Source organism: Eulemur rufifrons, chromosome 2, assembly GCF_041146395.1.
Source record: "Eulemur rufifrons isolate Redbay chromosome 2, OSU_ERuf_1, whole genome shotgun sequence".
Lineage (NCBI taxonomy): Eukaryota > Metazoa > Chordata > Mammalia > Primates > Lemuridae > Eulemur > Eulemur rufifrons.
The window spans coordinates 10154606-10178340 of record NC_090984.1 but is presented as its reverse complement, the minus strand read 5'-3'; the positions used below and the strand labels follow the sequence as shown (position 1 = coordinate 10178340).

Sequence of the window (23735 nt, the reverse complement as noted above, 5' to 3'; positions counted from 1 at the left end):
GAGGCTCAAACCTTTCCCTCATCAACTTAAGAGAGGAGGTTACCAGGAGGATATCAGGACACTTGGTGGCAGTCTGCTAGGAGGACTAGTCCTTAGTTACGGGGTATATGCCAACAGGGACATAATTAGAAATCTGTGGCCGGGCACAGTGGCTCCCACCTGTAATCCTAGCACTCTGGGAGGCTGAGGCAGGAGGATCGCTTGAGCTCAGGAGTTCAAGACCCACCTGAGCAAGAGTGAGACCCCATCTCTACAAAAAATAGAAAAATCAGCCGGGCATGGTGGCACATGCCTGTAGTCCCAGCTACTTGGGAGGCTAAGGACGGAGGATCGCTTGAGCCCAGGAGTTGAGGTTACAGTGAGCTATGATGACACCGCTGCACTCTATCCAGGGCACCAGAGCAAGACCTGGTCTCAAAAAAAAAAGAAAGAAAAAGAAAGAAAGAAAGAAAGAAAGAAAGAAAGAAAGAAAGAAAGAAATCAATCTGCCACTTTAGAACTGATTGCAGAGAATATTGCAAAGAGCCTTAAGGCCGAGCAATCATCCCTTAACTCGTTAGCTCAAGTAGACTTAAATAATCAAGCTGCACTAGATTTCGTGTTTGGAAAACAAAGGAGAACTTGTGTGGTCTTAAATACTACTTGCTGCATCTATATAAATACCCTAGAAGACATGGAAACCCAGATTAAAAAACAAACAAACTTCCCAGCAAGCTGTTTGGCTACAAAAGGTCCCCTTTCGTGATCCCATGTCTGACTGGGTTTTGGGGTTATTCACTTGGCTTCAGGGTTTCCCATCAGCTCTGTAGGGACTCCTAAAATTAGGGCTTTCACTATTCAAAGTGGGGATCATTACTTACCTCATAATTCACTGTTCACTTAAATATTATGTAGAAACTATGGATAAAAGTACTAATGTTTCTATCAAGTAACCTCTAGGTCCCTAACTGGGCACTGCTGAATACTTGCAAACAATTGCAAAATAGTTTCATTACTCCCATCCTGAGCTCAAACCCAACTACGCCCCTTGTCAGCAGGAAGAAGCGAGATCAGCCATAAGCTGTCTCCCACCTTAGTCCACACCTCAGGATTGAGGAGTAATCAAGGCCATGGGGTCTGAAACTGTCCCTATACAATCGACTGCAACCAAGGGGCTAAAACTTTGCTAGAGGCAAAGCTTGACAAGGGACAGCTATAGTTAAGAACTGACCAGCTTCTGCCCCTAGCCTTTCCCTATAATTGCTTACTGCTTAGGAGGTTGGTCACAAGATTTATAATTTCCCTTAATCGCTTCTACCCATAAAACCTGAGACTGTAAAACCTGAGACTTCCTTTAAAGAGGTTTCCCAGACCCTGTGTTCCTGTGGGCCTTGTGACACAGACTGGATCAGCGATCCATACCTTGGAACAGACTCAATAGGTCCTATTCCCCTCATCAAGATAGTGGCTCAGCACAAGATGCAGTTTCTACATGCCTATGATTTCACCCCCTGACCCAACCAATCAGCAATGCCAATTCCCTAAGCCCCCTGCTGGCCAGATTTCCCTTAAAACCCCTAGCCCGGAGCTTCTCAGGGAGGCAAATTTGTTTTCATTTTAACTATTGTTGCAGCATCTGTCTCCAGTGGAGCCAACACACTGCTTAAAGCTATACAATATCAAGCACCCTCCCTCTAAGCCCAGGGACGGATGACTGTGGAAGAGGTGAGCAGGAGAGATTGTAAGAGCTCATTTCCAGGGGTGGAGTGTAGGAAAACAGCCTGGTGCATGGTGACAGCCTGGTGACACCATCTTGAAGTGAAACCACCATGATGACAGACACTTGACTCCTGTGTGTCAGTGTTCTGCAGCCAAGTGTTTAAACAATACCAGTAGCTCACTCTAGCCTGGGCAACAGAGTGAGACTCTGTCTCAAAAAAAAATAAAATAAAATAAACAATACCAGTAGCATAGATAATCCTTCATACAGATTCTTATCTAATATCCCCAAATCTAGTTATTGTGTTTTTTTTTTTTAATATGAAACGCTTCACAAATTTGCTTGTCATCCTTGCGCAGGGGCCATGCTAATCTTCTCTGTATCATTCCAGTTTTAGTACATGTGCTGCCAAAAGTGACCACAGGATGTACTTGTTTTTTTTTTTTTTTTTGAGACAGAGTCTCACTCTGTTGCCCAGGCTAGAGTGAGTGCCGTGGCGTCAGCCTAGCTCACAGCAACCTCAAACTCCTGAGCTCAAGCGATCCTCCTGTCTCAGCCTCCCAAGTAGCTGGGACTACAGGCATGCACCACCATGCCCGGCTAATTTTTTCTATATATATTTTTAGCTGTCCATATAATTTCTTTCTATTTTTAGTAGAGATGGGGTCTCGCTCTTGCTCAGGCTGGTCTCGAACTCCTGAGCTCAAACGATCCGCCCACCTCGGCCTCCCAGAGTGCTAGGATTACAGGCGTGAGCCACCGCGCCTGGCCAGGATGTACTTGTTTTTGATGTTGATTCTATTACCTTGATGGATTGCATGAGTGGATTTTAAGACACGAAAGCAACGTTACTATCTTGGAAAATTAATAAGAAATTCTATCATGACAGAAATTACTTCTTGGGCCGGGCATGGTGGCTCATGCCTGTAATCCTAGCACTCTGGGAGGCTGAGATGGGCTGATCGTTTGAGCTCAGGAGTTCGAGACCAGCCTGAGCAAGAGTGAAACCCTGTCTCTACTAAAAATAGAAAGAAATTAGTTGGACAACTAAAAATATATAGAAAAAATTAGCTGGGCATGGTGGCACATGCCTGTAGTCCCAGCTACTCGGGAGGCTGAGGCAGGAGGATGGCTTGAGCCCAGAAGTTTGAGGTTACAGTGAGCCATGATGACACCACTGCACTCTAGCCAGGGCAACAGGGTTTGAGGTTGCTGTGAGCAAGGCTGATGCCACGGCACTCTAGCCAGGGCAACAGAGTGAGACTCTGTCTCAAAAAAAAAAAAAAAAGAAAGAAAGAAATTACATCTTGGACATCTTTATTACTCCACCCCTTACAAAAGATGTTCAGTGAACCCTGGCTGGAGAAATGAGCATGGCCCAATCTTTTGATGACAGAGATGCTGTGAATTGTGAATTTTCATCATAATGTCATTTAAAAAAAATTAAAACTTGGCTGGGCATGGTGGCTCAAGCCTGTAATCCTAGCACTCTGGGAGGCCAAGGCGGGAGGATCGCTCAAGGTCAGGAGTTCGAGACCAGCCTGAGCAAGAGCGAGACCCTGTCTCTACTAAAAATGGGAAAAATTAGCCAGGCATGGTGGCACATGCCTGTAGTCCCAGCTACTCAGGAGGCTGAGGCAGGAGGATTGCTTGAGCCCGGGAGTTTGAGGTCGCTGTGAGCTAGGCTGACGCCACGGCACTCTATTATATAGCCTGGGCAATAGAGGGAGGCTCTGTCTCAAAAATAAAAATAAAAAATAAAAATAAAAACCTTAAAATTAGGTTCTATGTAATGATGTCCATATATGTTTACATACAGACAGCCATGAAAAACAGAGTGCCTGCTAGCAAACATTGTGCTGAGAAAAAGAAATAATAAAAAACTATCATTGGCAAACCAAGATATATGGGTTTGCCTGTTTTTTTTTTTTGTGGAAACAGAGTGTCACTCGGTGTCCTGGGTAGAGTGCAGTGAGGGTGGGTCACTGCAAGCTCCAGGTCCTGGGCTGTGAGCGATCCTCCTGCCTCAGCCTCCCGGGTAGCTGGGACTACAGGCCCTTGCCAGAGCGCCCGGCTGGGTTTTGTTGGTTTTTGAGTATTTTTTTGGTCTTTTTTGTAATTTTTTGTTTACGGAGACGGGGTCTCACTGTGCTCAGGCTGGTGTCGAACCGCTGAGCTGCAGCTATCCTCCCGCCGCCTCAGCCTCCCAAGAAGCTGGGACTACAGGCGTGAGCCACCGTGCCTGGCCTAAACCAAGATATATGGTCACGTGACTTCCAAGGCAGCTTCATGCATCATATTATGGCCTCATTAGAGTTTCTGCTGCTCTGCATATAGAGTATCACAACAGAAGCCATTATTTCATCTTTTTTGCCATTCATTTATTCACAAGTTGCCATATTTCTCTTTACTGTGTACACCTCAGTTCATTATTATTACAATGGTTCTTTAGAATTAAATTTGATTTTTATTGAAAAGTTAAAAATGGTGTTGAAAAGATTTTTGTATATGCTTTTTTTTAATTTGAAAATGGTCTGACAAATACAGTGTGTAAAAGATTTAAAAGCCTTCTGGCTCAGGACAGAGACAGTAAATGAGGAGAAAGAATATAATTTATGTTCACATTTGAAATTTCTAAGTATTTTAAATAACACTTCATGCAATTTCAAATGAATTGGGTGATAATTTTTTGGATCAGAAATAGTTTCTCAGTTTAAGGTCATTTATCCTAAAAGGGAATGTCCTTTCTTCTTTTTCAACCTTGCTTTATGAAAAAGTGCAAATATAAAACATGCCATCACTAAAAGTTTTCATATCGTGAAAATCAAGGTGTTTTCCCTGTATAATCAGAGTATCATATCTATAACTAAAAATTCCCTAATATCAATTGAGTGATACTGAAAACTAATTGGCCAGGCACGGTGGCTCATACCTGTAATCCTAGCACTCTGGGACACCGAGGCAGGAGGACTGCTAGAGGTCAGGAGTTTAAGAGCAGCCTGAGCAAAAGCAAGACCCCATCACTACTAAAATAGAAAAAATCAGCAGGGCATGCGGGCACATGTCTGTAGTCTCACTTACTTGGAAGGCTGATGCTTGAGCCCAGGAGTTCGATGCTGCAGTGACCTATGATGTCACCACTGCACTCCGGCCAGGGTGACAGAGCAAGACTCTGTCACAAAAAACAAAACAAAACAAAACAAAAACACTCATTAATTGTACAAAATTGAATTGTGAAAGGTAAAAGACTCCCTCCTATGAGGAATGAGGAATATAGATATACATTTTGTTTTCTCCATTAAACATGGGCCAGTGCAACCTTGAAAATATTGATATTCACTATCTGTACCTCTGTGTCTAAAGGTAGTCCCAGAATGAACAGTGAGTCCTAGATAGTTAAAGTAGCTGTTATTTCTAAATTGCTGAAACTCACAAATGGCAACTTTCCATTTCTAATCAAATGCACAAAACCGTATGTCATCATAGACAAAGCATCAGGAACCAGACAGGACAACATCTGCTGCTTTCCAGAAGCAGTGGCCTTGCTGGTTCATGAACGGCTTTTGGAACTGTGCTATTTCCTCTCTGGGGTGATCACTGGCTCTTTGTGAAGCATCAAGAAACTTCCATGCTCAAGGCCAATAATCAGGCTCTCAGCTTTGTCCTGTTCACCTCCCTCACCCTGTCCTTCCAGTGTCCTTTACCCACATTGGCCACCCCAACACAGTGTCTGCATGCTTCAGAAAAATCACACTTAGAGTCATGTTGATGCTGATGTTTCTCCTCTTTAGCCAAAACTACCCCTGTAAATTTGGCCTTCGAGGGAGAAGGATGAGGATGTGGTCAGGTTCTGGAGCACCTAAGTCTCTACTGCCATCTCTTCACGGATCCAAGTTATATACTCTGTAGGATCTGACAGTCAATGACTCAACTCTTCACTCATGAGGATACATCATCGGGGGCTGGACTTGTCATCTATACACACATTGAAGGTTTGGTCACTGATTGCTGCTCTGTCCTGTGGTACCTGGGTTTTAACTCTAGGTTGTTTCAAACAGGCTTTTCTGAAGAGGAGCTTGTCTGACACCTTCAAGGATGTGAGTGGATTGTTGCAGGCCACTGTATATTATACAAAACTAACTTTTCCATGTTGCATTTTACTCTGCAGTGCTGGCATTAAGAGGGCTGTGTAGAAATTAGCATCAGGAGCATATTACATATGCAAGAAAGCCTTGCTTGGAATAGCAATACTGATTTTTTTTTTTCCTAGCAAGGCTTCCATTCAGCAGACCATTACATAAACATGTTGGACTCATTTGACTCAACAGGAGATTTTTAGAAAGAATTATATACTGTCCTAAGGAGAAAGTGAATTTATATATTTCAACTGAGGTATTTTATGCAAAAATGTCAATACATTTTTGGAAATATTACCTGCTGTTGGAGAGAAGCACATTATGTACCTGCCACATGAGACAACCCTCCTCAGTGACCAAGATGGATCAAGACAAAAACAAGGACATTCTGTAAGTATGTCTTGAAATTTAATAAGAGAGAACATTCCAAATCATACAAATGATAATTACCCTGTTCTCATGAGGTGACATGACTGAGAATACTAATCAGTTAGGATTACCTCCACTCCACTCATATGCCTTCTAAGGAAGAATTATTATGAATAGCAAGGTTAGAATTAAGTACAAGTCCTAATAGCATTCAATAGATAGAAATGACTCAATTCCCTGAATAGCAACCAGTGCTCCTAAAACACAAATCCTGTAAGAAATTCTACTGAGAACACTCTTACTGATATATCCCAGTCATCCAGTCATTTATGGTTCACAGTCATATTTACTGGTACAATTTATTATACCCTCTTTGACAACAGGTGTGGTGCTTGTGATGTTTGACAATAGCATGACTTAGATGCTGGGATTATGAGTGAAGGAAAATTAGGACATGATAAAAATTTAAGCATATTAACATGAAAAGTAAAATTTAGAAGGTAAAAAAAGGACTGAAGCACATGATAATTTGGACGCAGAATATCAAAAGAATAACTTGGCATCACTATAACTTGATCTAATCCACGATAGAAATACATTTTAATATATCATCTCAGTAATTAAAAAAGAGCATAGGCTGGGTGCAGTGGTTCATCCCTGTAATCCTAGCACTCTGGGAGGCCAAGGCTGGAGGACTGCTTGAGACCAGGAGTTTAAGACCAGCCTGAGCAAGAGCGAGACCCTCTCTCCACTAAAAACAGAAAAATTACCCAGGTGTGGTGGTGCACGCCTGTACTCCCAGGAGGAGGCTACTCAGGAGGCTGAGGCAGGAGGATCACTTGAGCCCAGGAGTTTGAGGTTGAGGTTGCTGTGAGCTAGGGTGATGACACAGCACTCTAGCCTGGGCCACAGAGTGAGACGGTCTCAAAAAAAAAAAAAAAGCATAACATTTGTTATTATACAAGTTGTTAAAAATGGTTAAGAATCTATTTTTAAGAAACATGTATAGAAATCTTGGTGGCTTAAAAAATACATAAATGTACCAGGAACTGTGCAAAAAAGCAAACAAACAAAAATAAATAATGATTTTATTCACATAAAATCAAACATAATTTGAAATGAACTGAGGCCTTATATTCAGCTGGGAATATCAGGAAACACCTGAAGTTTCCTGACAAGAGGAAGGTGCTTATTCTCCTATAAAAGTTCTGGAGGAGACCAGCCACTGCACAATACAGCAGGAGAACAAGTTCCCATCCAGTTGGCTTTGATTATGGCAATGTAGGGTTCATGTTGATTCAAGTCACTACCAGTAACAACAAAGATCTTTGGTGGCACACTTCTGTAGTCTCAGCTACTTGGGAGGCTGAGGCAGGAGGATCGCTTGAGCCTGGGAGTTTCAGGTTGCTGTGAGCTAGGCTGACACTACGGCACTCTAGCCTGGGCAACAGAGTGCTACTCTGTCTCAAAACAAACAAACAAAAACAACCAAAAAAAAAAAAGGTCTTTGCAATACAAATGATCACTAACACCACTTCAAGCAATAGACTCGAGAATATTCTCACCCATGATAGTTTGCAAAGACATAATGACCGAAGAAAGACCAAACTGCACATTGTTGTTATTTCTCCTGTTCATTTAATTCTCCTAAACTTCCTTTCTACCATAGATGGATCTTTAATATGCAGCTGCTAGGAACATCTTTGGAAATGCAAAACTCTATGAAAATAAATGTCAAGTGATTCTGAAGCTATGCTTGCTTGGAAGGGGAAGGAATCAGGAAAATGGGCTTGAAGCAGGGATCCACACAACATTTATGAACCAGGCTGTAGCACTGTATGGTACCCCTAAAACTAACAAATATCTTCATTTCTGTCTTTGAAATCTCATGTAAGATAGCCTATTGGTGAATGTTATCATGGAATCATACAATTCCAACTCTAGATTTTATTGTTGTAGTACAGGTCTCTCTTCTGAAATTAAAAGTCAATTATTTCACAGGCTCTTTGTCCACTCTATTTTACTGCATTCAATAGCAACAAGGACAACTGAATGCTGTCCCAGTTCAACACAGTAATGTCTTTGATAGGAACTAAGATGAAGGAAGGCCTTCCACATTCCTTACGTTTATAGGGTTTCTCTCCAGTGTGAATTTTCTCATGTATTGTATTTAAAGGTTCTTGGCAGACTTAAAGGCATCACCATACTGCTTACATTTATAGGGTTTCTCTCCAGTATGAGTCCTTTCATGTCTGAGAAAGGACCTAACAGAAGAGAATACTTTACCACATCCCTTACATTCATAGGATTTCTCTCCAGTGTGAATTCTTTCATGTATTTGAAAGCAAGTAGAACTGAAGACTTTACCACATTGTTTACATTCATAGTGTTTCTCGCTAGTGTGAGTCCTTTTATGATATCGAAAGGAACTGTCACAATGGAAGGCTTTCCCACATTGTTTACATTCATAGGGCTTCTCACCAGTGTGAGTCCTTTCATGTATTCGAATGCGCCTGGCAGACCTGAAGGCTTTCCCACAATGCTTACATGCATAGGGTTTCTCTCCAGTGTGAATTCTTTCATGTATTTGAAAGGAAGTGGAAGAAGTGAAGGCTTTACCACATTGCTTACATTCATAGGGTTTTTCTCCAGTGTGAATCCTTTCATGTCTACGAAAGGAGCGGACACAACGGAAGGCATTCCCACATTGCTTACATTTATATGGCTTCTCTCCAGTGTGAGTCCTTTCATGTATTCTAATGCTCTTGGTAGTCCTGAAGGCTTTACCACAGTGCTTACATTCATAGGGTTTTTCTCCAGTGTGAATCCTTTCATGATATCGCAAGCAAGTGGAAGAACTTAAGGCTTTACCACATTGTTGACATTCATACAGTTTCTCTCTAGTGTGACTTCTTTCATGTCTTTGAAGTGAACCAGGAGAGTAAAAGGCTTTCCCACATATCTTACATTCATGAGGTCTGTCTCCAGTGTGCATTCTCATGTGCCACTGAATGCTCCTCCGCTGAGCAAATGCTTTCCCACATTGCTCACATTCATAGGGTTTTTCTCCAGTGTGTGTCCTTTCGTGTTTATGAAAGGAACTGAAATGAATGAATGCTTTCCCACATTTCTTACATTCATATGGTTTCTTTCCAGTGTGAATTCTTTCATGTTTATGACATAAACTGAGAAAAGCAAATGCTTTTCCACAAAACATACATTTATGAGGTCCATCTCTACTGTGCATTCCCATGTGTCCTTGAAAGCCTTTGAGAGAACTGAAGGTTTTCCCACATTCCTCACAATCATAGAGTTTCTTTCCACTGGGAGATCTTTCACGTGTTCCAAAGGATAGCTGATAACTGAAGGCTTTCTCACATTGCTTATGTGTGTATGGCTTTTGTCTACACTCATCATACTCAGATGCTTTGTGTCCTGTGTCAGCTCTGATGGGACTATTAAAAGTTGAATGACCAATGGAGACTTTTTGGCACACACTGCTTTGACAGAGTTTTAATCCAGGAGGAGTTTTCTTTTTCAGCATGTGATCTGAAATCTGATTCAATGTTTCTCCATGCTGACTACCTTCTTTACTTGTAAATAGTCTCTCTCCGACAACACTTCTGTGGAAAATAAGAAGCACATTATTAAGTCTTTGTTTATAAATCATTTTTTATTTATTAATAAGCATTGTACTTGCATTTTTAACTTTCTCAAGGAAAGGGTAGGCTTTTGGGTCCTGTCTGAATTGTTCCAACATGGACCACCTGCTCTGTAAGACAGCTAGTCCATACCAATTATAGTGAAATGATATTTATGTAGGGTTTCGTAATACTATCTCCAAGTAAACTATTTCAAAAATATCAAATATCTGTGTCAAATTTAAGTATGTATTTTCAGAGCAATTTTTCTAAGAGTAAATTAAAATGATGGTATTAATAGTTTTTTTTTAAACATTCCTAGACATTTTAAAATTCTCTCCAGAGATATTTATTTGTCTTCTGAGTACAAATTACCTTAGATTTATCCTGGGATTTTTATACTCATCTTCAATGTTCTGTCCTTTCCACTTTTTTCCTAAAATACAGACCCAGAAATACAGTCCTGAATTATTACAATTATGAAAAAAATATTAGGTTCTATGTTCATGGTTCACACAGCCATATTTGATTTATGCACCAAAGTATCCCCTGTCCATGTTCCAAATCACTAAAAGCACTTATGAGCAAGAAACTCTTGTTCTCTAAATCACTGAGTGAGGGAATATTGTCACACTTACCTATAGCTGCCAGGTTCCTCAAGGTTTCCTGCATCACATCTCTGTACAGATTCTTCTGAGAAGGATCCAGCAAAGCCCACTCCTCCAGGGTGAAGTTCACAGCCACATCCTCAAAGGTCACGGAGTCCTGAAACATCTCACATGTGTAGAGGAGGATGGGTAAGACTCACAGCCCTGGGGACCTGTGCTCTATGCTAAGAAGTTAACATGATGTTTTAGACTCCAAATATTTCTCCATGACTTGGTGGTGAGACTCTTAACTATCTGTCCATACTCACTTCCTCCTACACAACAATTCTAATGCTATTAGTATAATGGTACTATGTAGTTAACCAACAGCAGAATAGAAGAATGTGTCTTGTTGGTCAATCCAAGGGAGAAAGTTGTGTTGCCCTAATGTCCCCTTGTTCAGTGGATCTATAGCACCTGTCATAAAAAAGCCCTACTAGTGTACAGAAAAGTTAGCATTAGCAATCCTGAGACTTTGCATCTTTGATAATGCTTATTCAGAAAGTTTAACCTTTGATGGTACTTTGGACAATACCCCACTGTCTTGACTGCTAAGACAGTCACAACTTAAAGAGAAACCCATGAGCAGAAACTTTTGTGGGACAGAGTACGAGGTAGAAAAACCTCCATCGTGCTATTTGAATTGCTGAAAGCTCAATGGGGACAAGGTTGACAGGTTAAAAAAGTCTAGGGAGCCTAGCCTTAACAAAAAAGAAAATATGATTCATGAAAATCAAAAGATTTCTTATTTAGAGGAAATTATCAACAGAGGGAATAGGCAATTCATGAAATTGCAGAAAATACTGGTGAATAATGTATCTGGCAAGGTCTTAATATTAAGAACAGATTTTAAAACTCCTAAATGTCAACTACATCAAAAAACAAAACAAAACAAAACAATTAGTTGGATGTGGTGGTCTATACCTGTAGTCCCAGCTACTGGGGAGGCTGACGCAGGAGGATTGCCTGAGTCCAGGAGTTGGAGGTTGCAGTGAGCTATGATCACCCTATTGCACTCTACCTGGGCAACAGAGTGAGACTGTCTCAAAAAAACCAAAAAACAAAAACTCAACTATGAAAAAAATCAAACACCCCACATAAAAATTTTGATGAGGATGTAAAGAAATTGGATTCATGTCACTGTCCAAAAGAATGTAAAATGGCTCAGGCCCTGTGGAAAACAATATGATGGTTCCTCAAAAATTAATAATAAAATTACTATATATTCCAGCAAGCTACTTCCCAGTATATTTATATTCAATTCAAAAGAACTGAAAGCAGAATCTTAAAGAAAGATATTTGAAAACCACTGTTCACATAGACAAGAGGTGGATCAACCCCAATGTCCACTGATGGAAGAACGGTTAAACAAAATATGGCTATGCATTTACATACAATGAGAAATAATCGAGTCTTACAAAATAACATCCTGGCACATGCTACAACATGCATAAAACTTCAGAATGGGATGTCAAATAGGAAAAGTCATTGACAAAAGGCAAAATGTCTATCAATCATCTTAGATAAATTGTGTAAAGTCATTAAACTAAAAAGCCAGGAAGTGGAATGGTAGTTGCCAATGGCTGAGAAGAAGGGGAAATGGGGAGTTGTGTTCAATGGGTACAAAATGTGATCGTTACAAGATGAAAAATTTCTGGAGATCAGTCACACAACAAAATGAGTATAGTTAACACTACTCATTTATCTATACACTTAAAATTACTTAAGTTTGTAAATTTATCAGTATTTTTTTAAATGAGAATTAACAATTTTAAATTATTGTTCCAAAGAACTAAACAAATTGATTAAAGGATGGAGAAAATTTTCAATGACATTTCTCTGAGATATATGCAAATAGTCAAAAAACACAGGAAAAGATGCTTAACATCACCAATCATAAGGTACAAGTATTTTACCAAATGTAGTTTCAGACAGTGAATTGGTGATTTCCTTTCATGGAAAATATTCATAAAAACAAAATATAAAAATTTTAATAGAGTCCTTATTTGCTCTGTGCAAATTCTTTTCAACAAATGGTATGGAATACCTGGACTACCTGGACTACACCATTCAAAGACATGAATTAGACATACAACATAAAACATTCATAAAATTAACTCATCATTAACCTAATGCAAAATTCAAGTCTCTGTCTCAACAAAAAAATGAAAAGAATTACCCAGGCAGGGTGGCCTGCCTGCAGTTCCAGCTATTCAGGAGGCATAGATGGGAGGATTGTTTGAGCCCAGGAGTTTGAGGTTTTGGCGAGCTTGTGCCCAGGTAACGGAGCAAGACCCAGTGTCTATAAAAAGAAACCAAACTAATTTACATTAAAAGCAATTTTCTTAAAGTCTCAAAAGTCTAATGAAGGATATAAAGTGATCATAATTCAAAAAATGCACATTGAATGAATGTTTCATAAAATAAATGATGAACATATGTGTAAGGTTTTAAGACCGGAGTCCACAGGAGGGGGGCGGCGGAGCTGAAAGTGAAAGTACTCTCCCGGGTTTTGGCACCAAATGTAAGGTTTTTTGGAGTGGCCGGTGCCAGAGAAAGAAAGATGAGCAGAATTAAAAGGGATAAGTAAAGAGGCTTTATTGGGACGCTCCCGGGTCAGGGTAACGGGTCCCAAGAGAGGGGCCCGGGCGAGCCTTATGGTCCCACGAGTGGAACCAAAGATGCTGTCCCGCCCAAACGTCTCGGTGGGTTTATATACATTTTTTAGGGCTGGGGGATGGGAGTTTCTCTGGAGGGAAAGTTTCCGCGGGAAGAGTGAAGAATTTCTTTGTTTCAACTTTAGGGCGGGTACTGAGGAATAGGAGGGGCTTCTTCTTTTTCCATTAGGGAGCAGAAGGGTGTCTGCCACCAGCCTTACAATATGCTCTTAGAAAGGAGACTTAATATCTCCATGATGTAGCCTTTCTGAAATATATCTAGTATTGTATGTATTAAATTCCATGAAATTGACAAATAATTTTCTTTTGTTTTTCAATGAAATTAGGAAAAACTACTCAAGGTGTTGTTGGCCTATAGATCCCCTTTGTAGTCTCCATACAAAGAAAAGATTTTGTAATGAATATTTTGGAAATAAAGATAGATTTAGCTACAGTTACCCATTTTCCCCATATATGGTGACTTTTTGGACACCCTGTATTTAAATTAAGAAAGTTCACCAAAAGATACAATGGAATGAAAAGATAACCACAATATGAAAGAAAATATTTGCTGACTATAGAAATGAAAAAGAAAGTGTTCAGAGTATGTTAAAAAAAAAAAAAAGGCCTAAATCTACAAATTGGTAGTGAGAAAATGACTGTAAATTATTTCATAGAAGATGAATAATCATATAGGGAAAATGCTGAAGGAATGGCAACCAGTAAAAAGAAATAAATATTCACAAAGAAATCCTGTTTAACACTTGACAGGCAAAAAGAAATGAGTTCCATAATTTCAAGTGTTGGTAAATCACAAGAATGAACACATGTGCATGAAAGATGAGATGGTTAATTCATACATACACTTTGTGGGCAATTCCTACTACATTTGAATTTATCCATCATCCTACAACACAGCACATTTTTCTCAATGGGTAATAAATTCATTTTGTATTTCCACTTGGGGACAGAAACAAGAATGCCATTGTCAACAAGATCAGATAATAAACTTGAAACAACCCAAGTTCCATGAGCACTGCAATGGGTGAGTAAACTGGGTAACCAGCCACTTCAGATTGCAGCATGTTTGCAACAAACTGATACAAGAAAACCAGAAATAAACTGTATCAGCATATTAATGGCATATAAATGGCAATATTAAGTTGCTGAAAACCCAAAAGAGGTAAAACCCTGCATCTTAATAAGAGATGATAAAGCTATAAAGAATAACAGAACAGGCCGGGAGCGGTGGCTCACGCCTGTAATCCTAGCACTCTGGGACGCCGAGATGGGCAGATCGTTTGAGCTCAGGAGTTAGAGACCAGCCTGAGCAAGAGTGAGACCCCATCTCTACTAAAAATAGAAAGAAATTATATGGACAGCTAAAAATATATATAGAAAAAATTAGCCGGGCATGGTGGCACATGCCTGTAGTCCCAGCTACTCGGGAGGCTGAGACAGGAGGATCGCTTGAGCTCAGGAGTTTGAGGTTGCTGTGAGCTAGGCTGACGCCACGGCACTCACTCTAGCCTGGGCAACAGAGTGAGACTCTGTCTCAAAAAAAAAAAAAAAAAAGAATAACAGAACAAATCACAACTTTGGTTATCTGTGGTTGCCAAACTGAGATGAGATCAGGGAGATGCAACAGAATTGCTTAAGCTCTACTGATTTCCCTGAGTGGTGTGTCCTTGGATATTTACATTCTTATTGTTTCAACTTAGCATCAAACAATTGATTTCAAGAACTCTATTTGCTTCTTCAGACCTTATCACACAGTCCACTCAGGTTCAAACAAGTAAATAAAATTCTTTTTTTTTTTTTTTTTTTGAGACAGAGTCTCACTCTGTTGCCCGGGCTAGAGTGAATGCCGTGGCGTCAGCCTAGCTCACAGCAACCTCAAACTCCTGGGCTTAAGCGATCCTACTGCCTCAGCCTCCTGAGTAGCTGGGACTACAGGCATGCGCCACTATGCCCGGCTAATTTTTTGTATATATATATTTTAGTTGTCCATATAATTTCTTTCTATTTTTAGTAGAGACGGGGTCTCACTCTTGCTCAGGCTGGTCTCGAACTCCTGACCTTGAGCGATCCACCTGCCTCGGCCTCCCAGAGTGCTAGGATTACAGGCGTGAGCCACCGCGCTCGGCTCTAAACAAGTAAATAAAATTCTTATACACAAATTATGGAAGACAATTCTTAAATGCCTGGCTAAAGAGCAAATATATGGCAGCAAGATTCTACAAAGGAAACCAAAAGGAAGCAGTTCAGGCAGGCAAGCATGCATCACTCCCATAGGTCAGGGATATTCCCAAGTTTGAGACTCACCCTGACTGTGGGTGGCTTATTCCAAAGGAAGTGCCCAAGGGAAACTTGGGCAGCTAGAAAACTTAATGCTACAGGGAAAAAAAAAAAAAAAAACACAAACTGTAATGAATTAAACTCTTTGTTGTGATCCTGTTACATTTTGGGGGGTTTTGCCTATATGGGCAAGAATTTCACTTTTGACTTTGGAGAACTGAATCCATTTTTCTGGAGTCTGTGTTTTCCCAAATGGTCATTCTTGGTCTTTCACTTGAATAAAGTCTTTAACATTGGATTGTGATCTGTTCACTTCTGGTTGACAAGTACAAACAAGGCCACTGCCCAACTGTTACCAATCAAGTGTTTGATCTGGATTTGTTCCTCACACACTTTATAAAAGCCTTTCTTTTAACCTGTAAACAAAAAAAAGTCCTAAGTCCTGCAACTGGGCGAACAGACCCCCTCTTGTCCTAGGGGTGATAAGGAAAACCCCCATCTATTACTTGGCGCATCAGCCACCTGAGACCCCCACCCCTCACGGAAGACCCGAATCAGCATAATACTAACTTATTACCTGGCCCATCAACTAATCTATTACCTGGCGCATCAACATAATATTAACCTATTACCTTACCCACCTGAGACCCACCCCTCGGACCACCCCAACTTAATAAAAGTGGGAAAAATTGGGTAGACGAGGCTCAGAATTTGGTGGCAAGACCTCTCTGAGCCCGCAGGCGAATAAACCGTGTGCCACCACTCTCCGTGCACTTGCTGTAAGAGGGGACCCCAGGAAAACCTTAACACTGAGCTCCCTGCCCTACTGGGAATGGTTGTCAGACATGTCTTGTTATACACCCTCCTTTTAGGAGCTTAGATACAACTGACCAACATTAATGTCTAAACAGTGATCACAAGACTGACAATACAAAGATCCTCTGTGGCAATAAGATACCGAATTATAAACAAGACCTAGGGCATGCAAGGCAGTGGTAAAGTCATGCATTAGAAGCCATAAAACCTAGTTAAACTACTTTTTGTTTTTTGCCGGCATGCTATCACAGGAGAGAGAACAGATCCCTTATTTTAAGCATTATTTCCTAGGGTGTCCAAATTTTCAGATAAAGCTTAACACCCTCAACCAATTGTCAACTAAAAACTCCCTCAACCCACCTACAGCTTGTAAATCCCAGCTTCCAGATGTCCAGCCGAACCAATGTATACCGTCCATGTACTGATTTATGATTCTGCCTGCACTTTCTGACTCCCTGAAATGTACAAAACCAACCTGTAAGCTCACCACCTGGGTTCTTAGGTTTCTGCCCTCATTTTCTGCTCAGAATAAACGTATTTATTTTCGAGTTTGGGCTTTTTCCGTTAACAAGCCACAAAGCCTTGGTTTAGTTTTTAACAAGAGAAGGGTGGGCCTAGGGATTCCACAGGCCGCAGCCCCGCAACGCACGACCCCCACACACCGAGTCGGGACCCTCCCCCAAGGACCCTCCCGCCGTCACCGCACAATCTGGGGACACGCGGTCTGCGGACGGAGCTGCCCAGACAGGGCTCCGGAGTCGGAGGCGAGGTCGCAGCGCAGAGACAGGACAGGACGCCCGGGGGCCCGGCTGCCGGCCCAGTCCCACCCCACTGGCCGGAGGGACCGAGGGCCGAGCTGCGCCAGCGGCGACTCGTGTCTGCAGACTCCAGAGCGGACCGCGGGGAAGCCCGGGTCCCGCCACAGCCGGTTCCAGCCGGTTCCAACCAGCCCCTGCTCCGCGTCTGGGGACCCCCGGCCCCGCACACTCACCATTTCCCAGCTCTCGGGGTGACCTGGCGTCCTCTCTACGGCTCTCGTGACCAGCGCAGGTCACAGCGCAAGTGACCTCGCGACAGAAGGTGTGGCGGAGGCACTTGGGGACTATCAGAGCAGCGAACACCGGACCGTAACCGCAGCGGAACCGGCCCACACCGCAGTAAAGAGTTTAAAGGTCGCGCGGCACGTTGGAACGGACGGTCCGCAGGCCCCGCCTCTGCGTCTCTCATTGGATGGGGAGCCAAGCACCGCCCCCTGACGCCTGAGTGACAGGTGAAGCGACGGGACACAGGAACACGCGGAGCCTGATTGACAGGTTCTAGCCACACCTCTGTAGCCCACCTTACTGCGTGGAGCGGCGACCTAGGCCCCGCCGCAGTAGCGGCTCTGTGGCCTGGGTCCCGGCGGAGGTGAGGACTCCAGACTGTTCGCGCGATGACTCCAGAGCTTCGCGTGGCACTGATGGGGCTCGGGGTTGGGGAACATAATGCAGCCAGGAGTGGTGGCTCTTTTAGGAGGACATAGATGTTGAGAGGTCGGGTGCAGCTAGAGAAGATGTGGGGGAGGGGCGTCGGTGTGGGAGGGGGGAGGGGAAGAAGTTGAGAGCGTGGCCAAGACAGTTCAGGCTGAGGGTGAGGGGACGCCCTGGAGGGGGGTTAGGCTCAGGCTAGAGAGTTTGTGGGGCCAGTTTGAGTATGCTGAGGGGGCCCAGAGTGACTGAGGCCAGTGAGGGAGTTAGGAGGGTTCAGAGGGAAGGGTTGGAGGCAGGAGGTGTGCTCGGCTCAGGCCCAGGGGGCAGGAGTTAAGGGGCTGCAGTAGGCATGTTGTATGTGTCCTGACAACCTGAAATAGTGGAGAGGATCAGAATGCAGTTTTTTTGTTTTTGTTTTTTAACTTTCAAATAAAGGCAGTTTTAAAGAGTTTATTCAAAGGAAAAGTTAAGAATGGCCATTTGGAAAAACACAGACTTTAGAGAAATGCGCTCAGTGCTCGAAAGTTAAAAGTTGTTGCTTGTATAAGCAGAAAACAAAGAAATCTATTATAACAGGATAACAACATTTTCTCTACAAGGCTGGTTTATGAGTTACAACAATTTAGTTAGTTTGTTTTCTTTTCCAGGCTGCTTGTTTTATTTTCTTTCAGAAGGTTTCATTTCCTTCCCAATTCAATACCATGTATTTAATATTCCATCTTAGGACGTGACAGCCTTGAAGTCTGTGTGAGAAAGGTACGAGGGAAATTAAACCTATAAGTGTTCCTGCTTAACAAGATTCTACTGCCCACTGCATAGAAGGACGCCAATACACTGAGACAGCAGGGGTTGTAGTGGAGAAATACTTTAATATCACATGTAGGGTGCTGAGCAAAGAGACAGGAGAAATTTCTCACGTCTGTCTCCCCCAGAATTTTGAATTCACGGGTTTTTTTAAAGGTAGCTGGGGGACAAAAGGCTAGGCAACTGGGTTGCTGATTGGCTGGGGATGAACTCAGAGGGTTGGGAAACAGAAATTGTCTTCTTGTGCTGAGTCAGTTCCTAGGTAGAGGGTCCCAGGACCTGCTGAGTCAGTTTCTAAGTATGGCCTCTGGTCTGCTTGGTCCACTTGAAGGCAGAGTGGAAAATATCTCAAAGACCAGTCTTAGGTTTTACGATAGAGATGGTATGTGTAGATGTGAATAGGGAAGTTACTAGACTCATGACAGCCAGGAATGCGTGACTCCTAAGGAGTAAGCAACTACAGGAAGGCAAGCTATGAAACAAGGGCTGGTTAACTTTCAGTGATGCCTGTCGTTCTGTAGAAATCAGACTTCTACCACAGTTCTTGCCTTGTGGTACCATATGACATTAATATAGTGGGGTTCACAATGAGGATCAGTAGTGCAGAGGGGATTGGTTTTCCTTGGCTCCCCTTAGTCATTTATAACATTTTACAAGATAAAACCTCCCTTCCAGATTTGGAAGGTGATTTAAATCAACAGATATCTCCATGTGCTCCCCCTGGGCCCATGAAATGAGTGGACATGTGGGTACTGCAGTAGGGCAGAAATGGGCTGAATACAGACATGGTCCTTTTGCACCCTCTTGGGCCCAAAATGCCAGTAAGAACTGTTTGAGTTGTCAGCAAGAGACAGAGACTACCAATGGTTGTAGGGCAGATTCCTTGGTGGGAAGGCCCAGAAGCTTCTAAGTGAGACTGATGCTGGGTACCCTGGGGTGGGGGGGCTACAAATGCTCATTACAGGAATAGATACTGACGCTGCAGTGACTTTGCCTACCCAGTGGAAGATGCAAATACTCAGAGTGCCATAGAAAAACCATAACAGAAGATACTAGACGGATTTGGATGGTTAACCATCATTTCTTCAGACCAAGGAATATACTGTATAGCCCATAATGTTCAACAATGGACATGGAGGTATCCTTCTCAGAGTAATATTTTGATAGAGAAGTAAAATGGGCAATGTCAACTGCCAAAGGAGAGGTTGCTATAACAACTATAATTTTTTCTTCCTCGAATCACCTAAAAAAAAATTTTTTTTTCCCCTACCCAGTGCTGTAGTCCTACATGATGGCTGCAACTACAAGTGCTGGAAGCAGTTATCATTTCTAAGCAAGTAATTATAACTACGTTTTGTTTTAGAGTCAGAGTCTTACTCAGTCGCTCAGGCTGGAATATAGTGGCACCATCAGAGGTCACTGCAGCCTTGAACTCCTCAGTTCAAGTAATCCTCCCGTGTCAGCCTCTTGAGTAACTGGGACTACAGGTGCCCATCACTACACCCACCTCATTTTTAAAATTTCTTATAGAGACAAGGTCTATGTTGCCCAGACTGGTTTCGAACTCCTGGCCTCAAGCAATCCTCCCACCTTGGCCTCTCAAAGTATGTTTTTAAACCTTATGTCAAACTATTTAAGTTTGATGGATGTTGGATGTGCAAAATTAGGGTTAACCATGAATACAGCTGTTTTGGCTGGTGGTAGAGATGTCTTACTAGTTCTGAACCTGTGAAACCTGACCCTGCATGAATGGACTAAGGAGGATGTACTTGCAGGATTGGTATTGCTGCCTGGAATCTAGAAGAGCACAGAGCACCTTCCAAAGGCGAAAAGCTTTGGATATTAATGGAGAGAAGAAAAAAATAGTACCTGAGAGCAAAGCAATGAATAAGTGGGTTACAAGTTGAGAGAAATACAACATTACATTTACACCTCGAAATAGGGTTGGAGCAGGAGATGGCATTGCCTCTGAGGTTAATTATGTCAAGTGCCTGAAAGGGTGAAGCCATGTATGCCAAGAACACTCTTCCTTTTGGAATCTGACAAGATTGAAAGGAAGCCTGCAAAGCCAAGTGGCCTCACCCTTGGAGACAGTCATATAATATGATGGACCGGAGTAATTTTTGGTGACTGAATGAGATTTTAGTAATGTGGCAGTACGTTTTGAGTTGAGTTTGATCCCTTTTGATATAAGGGATCAGAGTTCAAAAACCAGGGGATGCCCTGTGCTGTCATGATATATACGTATAGTTTTCATCCATGGTTCTTGGTTCCTGACTCCCACAGTCTGTGCAATTGCGCAACAACAGATTAGACCAGATGAAAGGGACAAATACCTAGTGATACACAAACCACCAAAACCGACTCAGATAGAAAATCTGAACAGACCTATAACAGGTAAAAACAAAACATCCTAAATGAACAGCCCAGAGCAGAGGGCTTTTTCACTGGTGAATTCTACCAGCCACTTCAACTCTTTGTCAATTCTTCCAAAAACAGAAGAGGAGGGAACACTGCCTAGATAATTCTATGACATCAATATTATTCTACCAGTAAAAACCAGATAAAGAGTTCCCAGGACAACTATACACCAATATCTCTTATAGACATAGATGAAAAATCCTCAACAAAATATTAGGAATGCATTTACCAAGGAGGCTCAAGACTTGTAACATAGAAAACGGCAGAAGATTTTGAAAGAAATTAAATACCTAAATAAATGGAAAGACATTCTGTGTGCATAGATTGGGAGACTTCAGATTGTTAAGATGGCAGTACTCCCCAAGGTGGTCTACAGAGTCAATGCAATCCTTATCAATATCCCCACAACCTATATATTTTGTCAAAATAGAAAAGCTCATATTAAAACTCACATGGCATTGCAAGGGACCCAAACACCCAAATCAATCTTGGAGGACAACAAATTTGGAGGACTTATACTATCTGATTTCAAAATGTACCATGAATCTACAGTAATGCAAACAATATGGTATTGGCATAAAGGTAGACACACAGACCAACAGAATAGAACTGGGATTCCAGAAATGAACCCATATGTCAATGGTGAGTTGATTCTCAGTGAAAGGTGCCAAGGCTATTCGATGGGGGAGAGAATATTCTCTTCATCAAATGGTGCTGGGATTACTGGATATGCACATGCAACAGAAAGAAAGTGGGGCCAGGCGCGGTGGCTCACGCCTGTAATCCTAGCACTCTGGGAGGCCAAGGTGGGCGGATCGTTTGAGCTCAGGAGTTTGAAACCAGCCTGAGCAAGAGCAAAGCCCCGTCCCTACTAAAAATAGAAAGAAATTAGCTGGACAACTAAAAATATACAGAAAAAAATTAGCCGGGTATGGTGGCGCATGCCTGTAGTCCCAGCTACTCGGGAGGCTGAGGCAAAGAATTGCTTGAGCCTAGGAGTTGGAGGTTGCAGTGAGCTAGGCTGATGCCACGGCACTCTAGCCCAGGCAGCAGAGTGAGACTCTGTCTCAAAAAAAATAAAGAAAGAAAGAAAGAAAAAGAAAAGAAAAAAGAAGAAGAAGAAAAGAAGAAAGTGGACCCCTACCTCACACAATACACAAAAATTAACTCAAAATAGGTCAAAGATTCCTAAATTTAGTAACTAAAACTAAAACACTTTGGAGAAAGCATAGTAATAAATCTTCCTGGCCTTGAATTTGACAATGAATTCTTAAATAGGACCCCAAATGCACAAGCAACAGAAAGAAAAAAACAGAGAAAATAGGTGTCATTGATCCTTAAAACTTCTGTTCATTAAAGTGCAAAGACCATCAAGGTGAACAAACAATCTAGAGAACAGAAGAAAACATTTGCACATGACATATGTCATAATGGTCTATCAGAATATGAAAAGAACTCTTCCAACTCAACAACCAAAAGACAACTCAATTAAAAAATGGGCAAAGGACTTGAATAGACATTTCTCCAGAAAAGATACATAAATAGTGAACAAGCACATGAAATTATTTTAAACATTATTAGTCATTAGCGAAGTGCAAATCCAAGGCATACTGAGATATCACCTCACATACACTAGAAAGGCCTTAAAAAAACCGAACAAAATGAAAATCAAAAGTTTTTCTAAAGGTGTGGAGATTGTAACCCTTATGTGTTTCTGGTGGGAATGTAAAATGGTGCAGCCACTTGGGAAAAATAGTTTGGTGGTTTCTCAAAAAGTTGAACATAGAATTACCATTATTACCCAGCAATTCCATCCTAAGTATATACTCAAAACTACCAAAAAGAGGTATTTAAATAATTCCTGTATACCAATATTCATAGCAGCACTATTCACAATAGCCCAAAGGTGGAAGCAAACCAAACGTCCATCATGGATGGAGAGATAAACACAGTGTGATATATCCATCCATACAATGGAATAGTATTCAGCCCTGAAAAGGAATGAAATACTGATACATGCTACAACATGGATAAACCCAGGAATGTTATAGTACGTGAAAGAAGCTAGACTGAAAGGTCACGTATTGTATGATTCCATTAATATAAAATATCCTGATTAGGCAAATCCACAGGAACAGAAAGCAGATCAGTGGTTGCCAGGGGCTGGGGGGACTGAGGAATGAGTTGTGATTGCTTGGTAGGTATAGTGTTTACTTTCAGGGTGATGGAAACGTTTTAGACATGGAGGTGATGGTTGTACAACTTTGTGAACATACTAGAGTCTACTGAAATGCACACTTTAAGATAGTGAATCTTATGTGAATTTTACCTCAATAAATCACACTTATCTGTCAAATAATTTATATTCTTCCAAATTAAATAAATTGTTTCCTTTGGAAGCTGTTTCTGTTTTGTTAAGTTCTTCATTGCAATTATTTTGCTGCTGACCACTTATACTACAATGAAAATGTGTATTTACATATTTACGCATTTCTTTCTAATCTTTTGATTTATTTAGGAGAGTAGCACTGAGACACAAGTGTGGTCACTTGGCTGTAGTGGGACTGAGCGAGGAACGAGGCAGTGCACGGGCGAGCGGGAGCCTTGGGGCACACCTGTGCGTACCTGTGCGTACCTGTGCCTGCAGAGTAACGGAGGGTCAGTGGCCCATCGGGCAGGTTCTTGCTCAGTTCTCTCAGGACATCCTTCAGGCCAGCCAGCAGGTGGGCGGCCACACAGCTCTGCCATGCGCAGGACAGGTTCTGCAGGTCCCCAGGG

General features: G+C 41.9%; 1 protein-coding gene and 1 non-coding gene across 2 annotated transcripts; both read right to left on the bottom strand.

Moving 5' to 3' along the window:
• Window positions 1-2013: 2013 nt before the first annotated feature.
• LOC138381022 (U6 spliceosomal RNA) lies at window positions 2014-2121 on the bottom strand. Its single transcript, XR_011232977.1, has one exon. It is a non-coding gene; the product is annotated as a U6 spliceosomal RNA (small nuclear RNA).
• Window positions 2122-8032: 5911 nt separating this feature from the next.
• Window positions 8033-17381, bottom strand: LOC138400366 (zinc finger protein 20-like). Its single transcript, XM_069495378.1, has 5 exons — window positions 17255-17381; window positions 10484-10610; window positions 10221-10281; window positions 8641-9827; window positions 8033-8565 (listed from the first exon to the last, which is right to left on the bottom strand). The coding sequence occupies exons 1-5, from the start codon at window positions 17255-17257 to the stop codon at window positions 8375-8377; spliced, it is 1569 nt and encodes a 522-aa protein (XP_069351479.1). The 5' UTR covers window positions 17258-17381; the 3' UTR covers window positions 8033-8374.
• Between the last annotated feature and the right edge of the window lie 6354 nt (window positions 17382-23735).